Source organism: Lontra canadensis, unplaced genomic scaffold, assembly GCF_010015895.1.
Source record: "Lontra canadensis isolate GAN:19392208 unplaced genomic scaffold, GSC_riverotter_1.0 scaffold23, whole genome shotgun sequence".
Classification (NCBI taxonomy): Eukaryota; Metazoa; Chordata; class Mammalia; order Carnivora; family Mustelidae; genus Lontra; species Lontra canadensis.
The window spans coordinates 17,269,755-17,284,577 of record NW_022631017.1 but is presented as its reverse complement, the minus strand read 5'-3'; the positions used below and the strand labels follow the sequence as shown (position 1 = coordinate 17,284,577).

At 37.7% G+C, this 14,823-nt stretch overlaps 1 protein-coding gene across 1 annotated transcript in view; it reads left to right on the top strand.

Annotated features, from left to right (window-relative positions):
- Positions 1–695: 695 nt before the first annotated feature.
- SERINC1 (serine incorporator 1) overlaps positions 696–14,823 on the top strand; it is a 37,800-nt gene continuing 23,672 nt past the window's right edge. The window contains exon 1 of the mRNA XM_032862429.1: positions 696–804. Within this exon, the coding sequence (XP_032718320.1) occupies positions 766–804 (39 nt within the window). The 5' untranslated portion in view covers positions 696–765. The remainder of the gene's footprint in view (positions 805–14,823) is intronic.

Below are 14,823 nucleotides of genomic sequence, written 5' to 3'. Positions count from 1 at the left end.
ATGTACACTCACTAGAGATGATCATTACCACTTAATTTGCAAGGATTCCAAATGTCCCCTGAACAGCTCATGACGTTCAATAAAATCAATGCCATATTTAAGTCTTTATAATCAGTATGTCTTTTCACCTAATTAAAATTTCTGAACAGGCAAACTTCCTGTAACATCTTAATTGGATGAGAAATTAAAATGCGTGTCAACAACAAAAAAGTGATACAAAGAACTGTTAGTACCCAAACGAATGGAAATACCCCAATAGAACTTTTCCTAGGCAGTGGCCTGCAGGAATATCTGAGAATGTAAGTGGGGCAAAAAGACGCAAAAGTGTTAAAACGAGAAATAAGTGGACGAACGTATGAGCACCGAGAAGGCAATCCTTCAAAAGCAGTTAGAGGACAAAATCATCAAGCACTACTCTACTGAACCCAAACTCAAATAAACATTAAGCAATGGTGAGTTTTTCTCACATCGTTTCCTTAATGTGGCAAACTACGATCACTGCATTAGCCAAAAACTTCCGCCCGCGGCGTTAAGATAATTCTGCTCGGAAAGCAGCCACAAATTCCAAAAATGCGCACGCGGAATCTCATCACAACACCCTCCTCCGCCCCACCCAACTCAGACCTCAAAGGAAGTGACGCAAAGCTAAGGGGCGGGGTGAGCTATGCGCCGGAAGTGGCTCGCAAATAGTAAATAAGGCCCGAAAGGGTGGAGAGGTACTGTCTCCATCTTGTTGCCTGCCGGTCCTACTGCGACGTTGCGGAGATGGGGAACGTCTTGGGGCTGTGCTCCATGGCGAGCTGGGTAAGGAGGTTTTTAGTAACCTTCAGGGTGCTAAGCGTAAGAGGCGAAGGCGACAGGAGCCCGAGCCGGGCTGGATGGGTTGCATAGGTAACGTGGTATCCCACCCAACAGGGAGTGCCTTCCGTCCCCATTTTCTCCCTGTATCCCGTGGTCACGCCAGTTCAGCTTTAGGGCCCTGAGTCTTGCGTAGAGCTGTCAGCAGTGGCCGTGAGGAGCAGTGAGATGGAAAGTTAAATCCGGATGGGAGAAGCAAAGACAAGACAGCCGTAGTTTCCCACCCCCAACTGTTTTTCGTGAGTAGCTTTCATGAAAGCTACTCCCCATTCTTCTAGGTCCCTTTTTGTTGCTCTTTTTCCTGTGTCTGCGTAGGCCGTCCGTACGTAGGTTTTAGGCCTATTCCGTGGAGTACCCTGTCTTTTCGTCCTGTTCCCAGCGACCTCAGACTGCAGCACTGTCATCCCTGGAGCCATGTCGGCCTCTTTGTTCTGTCGGGCGGACTCTGCAGTTAAACGCCCGCTATTTGGGACAGTTTAGTGGTAATATTTACTAATACTGTTGAATCTTAGTTCTGTGGCTGGGTCCTCGACCTTCATGCTAGAAAGAAATTACTGTATTTCTCAAGTAATAAATGTATGTATCTGTAAAAGCTGGTCAGTTCAGTGGTGTTACAAATCTTGTATCTTGACGTAAAGCATACTTCTGTAATCTGAAATTCCATGTTTAATTCGGTGTAGGTTGCATTTAAATTAGATAGCATCGTTAGAGTGATACCATTTTTCATTATAGTGATACAGTTTCTTTATTCAGGTGGTGCAAATAAACTTCAGTTTAAGATAATCATTTCCCCCCCCCCCCAACAGCCTGCATATATTAGAGTTACTAAAGTTATTTTTAATTTGGGGCGAGGTATTTGCGTTAAAATCATATTTCTTTAATCCATGATTTCTAAATTCCACTTCTAACGCTTGTCGGATTTCCCAAATGATTCCCATTATATACACGAGTCAGAATTTTTATTATTTTACATAAATCACTTTTTTTCATAAAGTTCTGATATTGCTTGAACTGTAAGTGTTAAATTTTAATAAAATAATACCTGGAGGTTGTTAATTCAACTGAGATCATCCTCTTGATTATATTTCTTCTTGTAGTTGGGCATGGAAAACAGGTATTTTTAATCTCAGTAATAAACTGGAATATCTACTTGAGTCTGTTTAATACAAAAGAGGCATAGGGTAATAAATGTATTACAGAATAATAAATTTTAAAACATTACTTTTATTTTGGGGGGGTAGGAAGAATGTGTGATTTGTAAAGTCAGATTTTGGCCATTTATCAAGTTGGCATGTTCTTTGTGTATAGTAAAGACTTAAAAGGAGGGATTCATGTTTCCAGTTTTGTTCTCCTCTCCAGAAACATGATGAACACCTTTTTTTTTCCTTCAAAAACAATTACGGTTGGGGGAGGGGTGTAAAGGATTTTTATATATATATTTTTTATGTTTATGTGTTTTAAATCAGAAAATCACTTTAGTGAACAATATGGAAAATTATATTCCTATTAAAATTTTTACAACTAGTTCTTCACCTTTATTGACTAGAAAACTGATAAAATTGACACTGCATTTTAGTCACTGTTAATAAGTCACTATCTCTGGCAGGTAGGCTGGGTGGCCAAGGTTGATCTTAAGTGTGCTAGATTATGGTGGCCAGCCTAGGAATTGACTCTGTGTTATGTAATTCTATGTAGTATGTGATATTTCCTCCTTTCATTCTTGGTGCTTTTGTCTCTATTCATGAACTGTTCAATTTTAGTGTAGTTTGTTAGCAACCGGAGGGGATTTTGTCTTGCATTAAGTCCTATTTTTCAAGTCTTAATAGTCAATATGCTTATTTACTTAAAGGTTTTGACAAATCCAAAACTTATTCAAATTTTCAAAAGTACTCAAGTCATTAAATTAGAACAGTTAAACTGTATCTAAACAAGGCTTACTTTTTACTCAGATGTTTTGAGGCTTAATCTATTTTTGTAAGGTTTTTTTTTCTGATTTATAAAACAGCTGTAGAAAATTTCTGAGCTATGAAAACACATAAAAGAAAAAACACATGTAATACTGTTGTGTATTGATTGGAGCTTTAATTTTTATTTTGAGCTTCTTTGCTAAGTGTCCTAGAATTAGATTGATCATAAATCTTGGTTCATGTGGCTGTCTTTTGGATCGGTGATTACATTAACCACTTAAATATCTGGATCTCTCACCTAATCCTGGAACTACATTACCAGCAATTTATGCCTACTTCAGTGCTTTTCTCCACCCCAGTATCAACAGTGATACTAAGGACTAGAATTGATTTTTTGAATGATTGGACTTCATTTTTTTTTTTTTTTTGTCCAAGATACTTAGTATACTTAAGAAAGAGCTAGTGATTACTACCTACCTATTTTGTGTCAGCTTTTGCTAGATTTTTATTTTTTAGTACAATGACTTGTTTTTGCAGAAATGATTCATAGTCACTGAACAGTCAAGCATAGCAGAGTACAAAGTTAGTGTCACACAAAAAAATGCCACTACCAATAATATTCCTTCTCTCTGTGTATATGTACATAGATGGATCGTAGCATGCTAAACATGTATTTTTAAACAAAGCATTAAATCTAGTTTTTCTGGAATTTAATGAAAGAAAAATAAAAATAAAGGAGTTGTTGTTAAATAAACATTTCTTCATGAGGAGAGTTTTCTAAAAAGATTCATCTAAGGACATCCTTCTGTAGCAATGGTTCTCAACTGGGCACAGTTTTGCCCCCAAGGGACATTTGGCAATGTCTGCAGGGATCTTTTGCTGTCTAATTTGGGGTAAGAGGTGCTAATAGCATCTAGTAAGTTAAGGCCAGAGATACTACTAAACATTTTACACTGCACAGGATGGCTCCCCAAGGAGCAGAGAATTTTTTGACCCAAGATATCAGTGGTGCCAGCCTTGAGAAATTCTGCTTTATCCTCTTCAGCTGGCCAGAGCAAAAAAAAAAAAAAGGAATGAAATCTGAGTCTTAACTGCTTTTAAAAAAGCATTTAATGAATCCTGTTTTTATCTCTACCTTTTACCTCAGTTATGGAGGCTACCTGGTGCCACCAGTTCCTGATCTGTTTAGGAATTCTCTACAAATTTTATTGCTTAACTTATTCCTTCAGTGGCTTATAATTCAACTTCCTAGGCCTTAAAGGTCAAGAAAAACAGGAGGATAAAACCAGAAGTCTTTGACCTTTTAAGTTTATTCCTCTTTTTAAAAAGCCCTTTGTTTTTGTTTTTATCTTATTGGGAGCATGGGTAAATTCACATATTTAGTCTGCCATCTTTAACCAGAATCTCTTTATATATTTGTTATTTTTTGTATGTGACCATTATATTTTATAACCATAATAATCCTGGTTGTTTAGTTTTAGAACTGAACAAGTCATTTTTGAAGTGTTTTCTTGAGCCTATAGCATCAGCACACTGGAGACTTACTGGAAACGCAAAGGCCCAGCATTCTGTTTTAATAAGCCCTCCAGGTGATTCTGGTACCTGCTACATTTTGAGAACTACTGCTATACACATAAGTGGTGTCAAACCTCAAAGCACTTTTAAAACATGGCTTCTCCCAGTTTTGTTTTGTTTTTTAATTTAATGTTCTCTCCTAATTGACTAAATTTTATAATACGTTAGATTTTTGAAGAATTTGTGGATGCTGAAATCTTTAAATTCTTCTGTATATAAAAATGTCTCTTACATTTCTGAGAGGCATTAATAGTATACCCATTTCCTTCAGAATTTAATAGTGTTTTCTGTGAATCCTGTTTTGTCTAACAACACTGATGTCCACTCCCTCCCAACACATCTCACATGTTCTGTTGACTTGTTTACTCTGCCTGGATATCTGAAGAGTTTTTACTTCTCTTTGAAATTAACTAAGTATGTCTGGCTTTAAATCTTTTATCACTTTTTTTTGTCTAGAAAATAGTTTTCTCTGGAACAAACTGGGTTAAGCATCTGCCTTTGGCTCAGGCCGTGGTCCAGGTATCAGGCCCTTTGTCGGGCTCCTTGCTTGACAGGGAGTCTGCTTCTCCCTCTGCCTTTCCCTGGCTTATGCTCTCTCTTACTTACTCTCTCTCAAATAAATAAAATCTTTAAAAAGCAAAAAAGAAAGAAAATAGTATTCTTTTGGAAATACAGGTTCACTTCTTCATCTAAGGAAATTTTTCTTGGATTCTATCTTTGAATCTCCTTTTTGTTTGTTTGTTTATTTTAAAGATTTTATTTATTTATTTGACAGAGCACAAGTAGGCAGAGAGGCAGGCGGAGGGAGGTGCAAAGCAGGCTCCCTGCTGAGCAGAGAACCCAATGCGGGGCCCCATCCCAGGACCCTGAGACCATGACCTGAACCGAAGGCAGAGGCTTAACCCACTGAGCCATCCAGGCTCCCCCCTTTTTGTTTATTTAGAGGATTCTCTATTTTAAGGACACCAGTTACCTTTATGTTACATTGTCTTTGTTTTCCTTCCGTATTATTTTTCTGTATTTTTGTCATTTTTTTAGTTGTTAGAATTTACCTGTAATTCACACTTTGTAAATCTACAGGTCTGTGAATTTTGAGAAATCCTTTTAGTTACATAACAGCTTCAGAAGAATTAGATTCAGAAGAATTTAGCACCTTAAATTCTCTCATCCGCATTCTTGGCAACACCTGTTTTTTCTCTCTCCAGAAATCGTTCTTTCCAGAAAGGCATATAAATAGGATCATACATGATGTGGCCTTTTGAGTTGGGCTTTTTTTACTGAGTATAATTCATTGAGATTTATTCATGTTTTGTGTATTAGTGGTTTGTTCCTTTTTATTTTTGTATAGTATTCCATTGCTTGGATGTACCAAAACTTACTATCCATGTATCAGGTGAAGGGAAATTCTCTTTTGCTCAGGTGAAATATCTAGCAGTGGAATTGCTGAGCAATATGACAAGCATACATTTGACTTATAAGAAACTACCAAGCTGGTTTCCAAGATAGCAGTACCAATTTTCAATCCCAGCAAAGAGAGTTGTTAGTACTTGGTATTATGAGTTTATTTGAGTTGAGCCTTTCTGATGTGTGTGGTGGTATCTCATTAATGCTTTCATTGTGCATTTCCTTACTAACTGATGATATTGTGTACTCTTTCATGCACTTACCTGCCATCCATATATTTTCTTTCTTAAAATGTTCAAATAATTTGCCCAGTTTTTATTCTGGTTGGTTGTTTACTTAAGTTTTAAATATTCCTTATGTAGTCTCAGTACAAATCATTTATCAGCTACCTGATTCCCATATATTTTTTTCAAGTCTATGGTTTGTCTTAGTTCTCTTCAAGGTGTCTTTCAAAGAGCAGAAGTTCTTAATTTTGATGGAACCTGGTTTATCAATTTTCTTTCTTCTGAGGGTCTTGCTTTTCATATTGTATCTAAGAAGTCTTCAGTTAATTTTGATACATGGTTTAATTGTGGCTTAAGGGTTTTTTTGAGATTTTATTTATTTTATTAGATAGCAAGTATGTGGCAGAGGAAAAAGCTGAGCAGGGAGCTTGACATGGGGCTCAATTGTAGGACCCTGGGATCATGACCTGAGCCAAAGGTAGACGCTTAACCTACTTAGCCACCTAGGCAACCCTTACGGTTCTTCTTTTAGATAGATAAATAAACCATTATTTCATTACTGTTTATTAAAGAGATTATCCTTCTTATATTGATTTGCTTTGGCACTTTAATCAAAAATCCTTTTACCTTATTTATGGAAGTCTATTTTGAACTTTATTCTGTTCCATTTATTTGTACCTATACTGTTGCCTAAACCCACCCTATTTTGATTAGTGGTGATTTTAAAGTTAATCTTGGAAAGTAGGTATTGTGTTTCTTTCAATATTGTTTTTCAAAATTCTTTGGGCTATCTGGTTCCCTTACCTTTCCACATAAATTTTTAAAGCAACTGATTTATTTCTACCAGCCTCCTGCTGGGATTGTGATTGGAATTTGGTTGACTGTAGGCAAGTTTGGAAAGAATTGACGTCTTAAAATACCGAGTTTTCAATTCATGAGCCCAGAGTATCTTGCCATTTATTTAAGTCTTTGATTTGTTTCATCATTGTTTTCTAATAATCATCATTTGGGATCTCGTATATATTTCATTAGATTTATACTTTAGTATTTCTTTTTGTTTAATTTCAGTTTTCATTTGTTTTCTTTTGGTATGCGGGATTATGATTAATGTGTGTATAATAATGACCTTGTATCTTTGGACCTTTTTAAACTCCCTTGTACTTCTAGTAGCATTTTTAAGTTTTTTGGGATTTCCATGTAAACAGTTATTTGTGAATGGAAGAGTTTTAGTTTTCCCTTTCCTGTGTATATTCCTTTTCTTTTAACTGTCTTCTTGTATGGACTAGAACCTCTAGTGTGAAGTTAAATATCTGTGATGAGAGCAGATATCCTTGCCTCGTTTTGACTCTTAGGGGAAATAGACTTTCACCATGGTGGCAGCTATAGATTTCTTATAAATACACTTTATCAAGTTGAGGATATGGTGTTTTCTTTGCAGAAAGTTTTGTTCGATCTGTCATGCGTGGCTATTAAATTTTGTCAAGTGATTTTCCTGCATCAGTTGAGTGACCATAATGGTTTTTCCTTATTATGTGAATATGATGAATTGCATTGGTTGATTTTCAAAAATTCAATCAGCCTTAATTTTTCTCACTAAACCCTACCTGGTTACAATGTATTATCCTTTCTTTATTATTTTATTTATTTATTTATTAAATTTTATTTAGCAGAGAGAGAGAGTGAGAGAGCAAGCATACAAGCAGGGGGAGCTGCAGGCTCCCTGCTGAGCAAGGACCCCCCCCCCCTTTTGGGAGGCTCCATCCCCAGGACCCTAGGGCAATGACCTGAGCCAGAAGCAGATGCTTAGCCGACTGAGTCATCCAGGCATCCCATATAGCCTTTATTTTTAAAGGCTTTTTCTTAGGAGCACCTGGGTGGCTCAGTTTTGTGTCTGACTCTTAATTCCTGTTCAGGTCATGATCTCAGTGTTGTAAGATTGAACCCCGTGTAGGTCTCTGCAGTGAGCATGGAGTCTGCATAAGATTCTCTCTCTCCCTCTCCCCCGTCCCTCCCCCCACCCACTTGTACACTCATGCTTTCCTTCTCACTTTAAAAAAAAAGGGGGTGTTCTTTAGAGTAGTCTTAGGTTCATAGAATAATTGAGAGAAAGAAAACAAAGATTTCCCATATATCCCCTGAACCTACATCCCCCAACAGAGTGATACATTTATTAAAATTAATGAACCTATAGTGACACGTAATCACCCAAAGTCTGTAGTTACAGTATGGTTCCCTCTTGGTGTTGGACACTCTGGGAGTTTGGGCAAATGTATAATGACATGTAGCCACCATTATAGTAGTACACAGAATATTTTTACTCCCCTTAAAATCCTCTATGCCTTGCCTATTCATTCCTGTACCTACTCCAGTCACTGATCTTACTGTCTCCAAAGTTTTCCCTTTTCCAGAATTTCATACAGTCGAAGTCATACAAGTTGTAGTCTTTTCACATTGCCTTCTTTTAGTTAGTAATACCCATCTAAGGTTTCTTCATGTCTTTTCATGGCTTGAGAGCTCCTTTGTTTTCAGCACTGAATAATGTACAATTTTTTAGATATACCACAGTTTATTTGTTCATTCACCTATGAAAGGACATTTTGATGGCTTCCAAGTTTGGGCAGTTAGGAATAAAGCTACTATAAACATCCATTTGCAGGCTTTTGTATGTACATGAGTTTTAATATGCATTTCCCATATGCATATGAAATATGTGGAACGTCCTTTCATATGCCTATTTGCCATCTGTATAATTTGATGAGGTGTCCAATGACCCTTTTTCTTTCTTTTTTTTATTAACATGTAATAATGTATTATTTGTTTCAGGGGTACAGGTCTGTGAATCATCTTCTTAACACCATTCATAGCACTCACCATAGCACATATCCTCTCCAGTGTCCATAACCCAGCCACCCTATCTGCCCACCCCCCCCACCAACCCCAGCAGCCCTCAGTTTGTTTCCTGAGATTAAGAGTCTCTTATGGTTTGTCTCCCTCCCCAGTCCCATCTTGTTTCATTTTTCCCTCCTTTCCCCCATAACCCCCTGCCCTGCCTCTAAAATTCCTCATATCAGAGAGATCATATGACAATTCTTTTTCTCTGATTGACTTATTTCACTTAGCCTAATATCATCTAGTTCCATCCACATCATTGCAAATGGCAAGATTTTGTGGGTTTTTTTGAGTTGCATAATATTCCATTGTATACCACACACACACACCACTTTTTCTTTATCCATTCATCTGTTGATGGACATCTAGGTTCTTTCCATAGTTTGGCTATTGTGGACATTGCTACTATAAATATTCAAGTGCACATACTCCTTGACATCACTATGTTTATATCTTTAGGATAAATACTCAGTAGTGTGATTGCTGGGTCATAGGGTACTTCTATTTTCAACTTTCTGAGGAACCTCCATACTTTTTACAGAGTGGCTGCCCCAGCTTGCATTCCCACCAACAGTGTAGGAGGGTTCCCCTTTCTCTGCATCCTCTCCAACATCTGTTGTTTCCTGACTGGTTAATTTTAGCCATTCTAACTGGTGTGAGGTGGTATCTCATTGTGGTTTTGATTTGTATTTCCCTGGTGCCAAGTGATGTTGAGCAGTTTTTCCTGTGTCTGATGGCCATTTGGATGTCTTTGCAGAAATGTCTGTTCATGTCTCTTGCCCATTTCTTAATTGGAGTATTTGTTCTTTGGGTGTTGAGTTTGATTAGTTCTTTATAGGTTTTGGATACCAGCCCTTTATCTGATAAGTCATTTGCGAATATCTGTGGAAAAGCTTTTGATCTTGATGAAGTCCCAGTAGTTCATTTTTGCCCTTGCTTCCCTTGCCTTTAGCGATGTTTCTAGGAAGAAGTTGCTGTGGCTGAGATTGAAGGGGTAGCTGCCTGTGTTCTCCTCAAAGGTTTTGATGGATTCCTGTCTCACATTGAGGTCTTTCATCTATTTTGAGTCTATTTTTGTGTGTGGTGTAAGGAAATGGTTTAGTTTCATTCTTCTGCATGTAGCTGTCCAATTTTCCCAACACCATTTGTTGAAGAGACTGTCTTTTTTCCATTGGACATTCTTGCTTTGTTGAAGATTAGTTGAACATTGAGTTGAGGGTCTGTTTCTGGGCTCTCTATTCTGTTCTGTTGGTCTATGTGTCTGTTTTTGTGCAGTACTATACTGTCTTGATGATTACAACTTTGTAAAAGAGCTTGAAGTTTGGGCTTGTGATGCCACCAACTTTGACTTTCCTTTTCAACATTCCTCTGGCTATTTAGGGTCCATATATATTTTAGGATTATTTGATTTGTTCCATTTCTTTGAGAAAATCGATGGTATTTTGATAGGGATTGCATTAAATGTGCAGATTGCTTTAGGTAGCATAGACATTTTCACAATATTTGTTCTTCTGATCCATAAGCATGGAACATTTTTCCATTTCTTTGTGTCTTCCTCAATTTATTTCACGAGTACTTAATAGTTTACTGAGTACAGATTCTTTGCCTCTTTGGTAGGCTTATTCCTAGATATCTTACGGTTTTGGGTACAGTTGTAAATGGGAGCGACTTCTTAATTTCTCTTTCTTCTGTTTTGCTGTTGGGATATAGGAATAAAACTTATTTCTGTGCATTGATTTTATATCTTGACACATTACCGAATTCTTGGATGAGTTCTAGCCGTTTTGGAGTGGATTCTTTTGGGTTTTCCACATAAAGTATATCATCTGCAAAGAGTGAGCATTTGACTCCTTTTTTGCCAATTTGGATGCCTTTGATTTCTTTCTGTTGTCTGATTGCTGAGGCTAAGACTTCTAGTACTGTGTTGAATAGCAGTGGTGATAGTGGACATCCCTGATGTGTTCCTGACCTTAGGGGAAGAGCTGTTTTTCCCCATAAAGAATTATATTTGCTGTAGGTTTTTCAGAGATGGCTTTGATAATATTGAGGTATGTACCGTCTATGCTTACATAGTGAGGTTTTGATCAAGAAAGGATGTTATATATTGTCACATGCTTCCTCGGCATCTGTTGAGAGTATCATACGGTTCTTGTTCTTTCTTTTATTAATATATTGTATCACATTGATTGATTTATGGATGTTGAACCAAACTTGCAGCCCAGGAATAAAGCCCACTTGGTTGTGGAGAATAATCCTTTATGTACTGTTGGAGCCTGTTGGCTAGTATTTTGGTGAGAATTTTCGCATCCGTGTTATTCAAGGATATTGGTCTGTACCCTTTTGATTGGGTCTTTGGTTTTGGGACCAAGGTAATGCTGGCCTCAAAATGAGTTTGGAAGTTTGCTTCCATTTCTGTTTTTTGGAACAGTTTCAAGAGAATAGGTATTAATTCTTTAAATGTTTGGTAGAACATTTAAAGAATTGTTTGGGAAGCCGTCTGGCCCTGGGCTCTTGTTGGGAGATTTTTTATGGCACCTTCAATCTCCTCACTGGTTATGGGTCTGTTCAGGTTTTCTCTTTCTTCCTGGTTCAGTTTTAGTAGTTTATATGTCTCTAGGAATGCATCCATTTCTTCCAGATTGTCAAATTTGCTAGCACATAGTTGCTCATAATATGTTCTTATAATTATTTGCATTTCTTTGGTGTTGGTTGTGATCTCTCCTCTCTCATTCATGATTTTATTAATTTGGGTCCTTTCTCTATTTTTTTTTTTTTTTTGATAAGTCTGGCCAGGGGTTTATTGGTCTTATTAAAATTTCTTCAAGGAGCCAGGTCCAAGTTCCGTTGATTTGTTCTGCTGTTCTTTTGGTTTCTGTTTCATTGATTTCTGCTCTTTATTATTTCTCTTCTGCTGGGTTTAGGCTTTTCCCCCCCGCCCCCTTCTGTTCTTTTCAGCTCCTTTAGGTATAGGGTTAGGTAGTGTACTTGAGACAGTTCTTGTTTCTTGAGAAAGGCTTGTATTGCTATATACTTTGCTCTTTTTTTTTTTTTTAAAGATTTTATTTATTTGACAGAGATCACAAGTAGGCAGAGAGGCAGGCAGAGAGAGAGGAAGAAGCAGGCTCAACACTGAGCAGAGAGCCTGATACGAGGCTCCATCCCAAGACCCTGGAATCTTGACCTGAGCCGAAGGCAGAGGCTTAACCCACTGAGCCACCCAGGCGCCCCTATATACTTTCATCTTAAGACCACCTTTGCTGTGTCCCACAGATTCTAAACAGTTATGTTTTCATTTTCATTTGTTTCCCTGAAGTTTTTAAATTTTTCTTTAATTTCCTGGTTAACCCATTCTTTCTTTAGTAGGATGCTCTTTAGCCTCCATGTATTTGAGTTCTTTCCAACTTTCCTCTTTTGATTGAGTTCTAGCTTCAGAGCATTGTGGTCTGAAAATATGCAGGGATGATCCCAATCTTTTGGTACTGTTTGAGACCTGATTTGTGACCCAGGATGTGATCTGTTCTGAAGAATGTTCCATGTGCACTAGAGAAGAATGCATATTCTGCTGTTTTGGGATAGAATGTTCTAAATATATCTGTGAGGTCCATCTGGTCCAGTGTGTCATTTAAAACCTTTATTTCCTTGTTGATCTTTTGCTTAGATGCTCTGTCCATTTCAGTAAGGGGGATGTTAAAGTCCCGTACTATTATTGTATTATTGTCAATGTGTTTCTTTGATTTTGTTATTAATTGGCTTATGTAGTTGTCTGCTCCCATGTTAGGGGCATAGATATTTAAAATTGTTATTTCTTCTTGTTGGACAGACCCTTTAAGTATGATAAAGTGTTCTTCCTCATAGGGATGAGGAAGCCTTTGGCTTAATAATCTTTGGCTTAAAATATAATTATATGTTGTAAGGATTGTCACTCCAGCTTTCTTTTGATGTCCATTAGCATGATAAATTGTTTTCCACCTCCTCACTTTAAATCTGGAGGTGTCTTTGGGTCTAAAATGTGTTTCTTATAGACAGCATATTGATGGGTCTTGTTTTTTTATCCATTCTTATACCCTGTGTCTTTTGATTGGGGACATTTATTCTATTCACAGTTAGGGTAACTACTGAAAGAGATGAATGAAAAATGAAAGAATGAAGATCTGAATCGAGTGCCATTCTTTTGCTTGTAAGGTGACTGTTACTGTATATTGTCTCTGTTCCTTTCTCATCTCTCTTAAGGCTCTCTCTTAGAAGAATCCTTTCAGTATTTCCTGTAGGGCTGGTTTGGTGTTTGCAAATTCTCTTAATTTTTGTTTGTCCTGGAAGCGTTTTATCTCCTTCTATTTTCAATGACAGCCTAACTATACATAGTATTTGTGGCTTGCATTTTCAGGCTCTGCTGGCTCCTTAATAATCGTCATTCTGAACTCTAGTTCTGACATATTACAAATGTCTGTATTGATTAGGTCCCTAGCCATCAGTATTGCCTTTTGTTCTTTTCTTGCGGTGAGTTTTTCTGCCTTGTCATTTTATCCAGATGAGAATAGATGAATGAGAACAAAATACCAAAAGAGTAGCAACAACCTCAGAAAAATATACAGTAACAAATCAGAAGAGACCTGAAACCAGGGGGAGAAGAAGGGGGGGGCGAGGAGGGGGATATACATACACACACACACATATACGTATATATATACATATACATATACATATACATGCACTAATTAGACTGGTGAAGAGAACAGAGCCACACACTTGATTTTGGGTGTATTTTGGTCTGTTAGAAGAGACTACCTCCCAAAATTATAAAGAAAGAAAACATATATATACAAAAATAAGGGTAAACAAGGTGAAGGGCTGGAAATGACTGTAAAGATGAAATTTTAAAAAGATTCTAAACAAGGAATTGATAAGAAGTTGGTTGGGGAAAAAAAAAAAAAGGGAAAAAATGTGATCAGGCTGGAGATTAGAACATAGCCATGCACCAGATTTAGGGTATATTTTGATTAGAAGAAATTGTATCCCAAAATTTTAAAGAAAAATCTATATGTAAACAAAAAATAAGGTTCAATACAGTGAAGGGGTAAAATATGAGTATAACAAAGAGAAGTAAAAAAAAGATTTTTAAAAAGATATTGGTAAGATAAAATAGTTAAAAAGCCTTAAAAAAGTAAAGAGGAAAATTTAAAAAAATAGAATATGAAAAAGAATTTTAAAAGTTTAACTTTGAAAGACTAAAGGATCATGGGAGAGAAGCTATGAACTCTATTTGTTGCTTTTCCTAACTCTGGAGTTCTATAGTTCTCACTGATCGGTGAACTTGGTCTTGGCTGGATATTTTTGCTGATCTTCTGGGGGAAGGGCCTGTTGCAGGGATTCTCAAATATCTTTGCCCGAGGCGAAATTGCACCGCCCTTTCCAGGGACCAGCTAAGTAATGTGTTCAGGTGAGCTTTTGATAGCTTTTGTTCCCTGAACACTTTCTGTACAGCTTTGGAGGAGGAGAATGAAAATGGCAACCTCCAATCTGTGGCCGTGGAGGAGGCAAGAGCTTGGGGCCCCACTCCTCAGTGCACCTCCAGTGAAAAGCAGTCAATCACTCTCGTCTCCCTGGTGTCCGGCTGTGCTCTGTGCACTTCTGGCCTGTGACCGAGCATTTTTATCTCTGGTGCACAGCACCATTTGGAGTCTCCAAACCCAGCAGATACCTGCAGAGCTACTGCACTGCTTCTCCCAGAGGAGGAAGGAGAGAGTCTCCCCAAATCTGCCTCTTGTGTGGTCTCTGCTCAAAGAGTAGTGGCCCGACTGTGCCTCAGATCACAGTTTAAAATAACGCTGAGCTGAGAACCCCCTTCTTAGCTCCATCTCTGCAGCCAGCTTCCCTGCTCCAATACCTGGGAGCTCTGCCACATTCAGGCACCCCTGGTCTTTCTGTGACCCCATGGTTCCTGAGACCACACTGTCCCCATGAGGGTT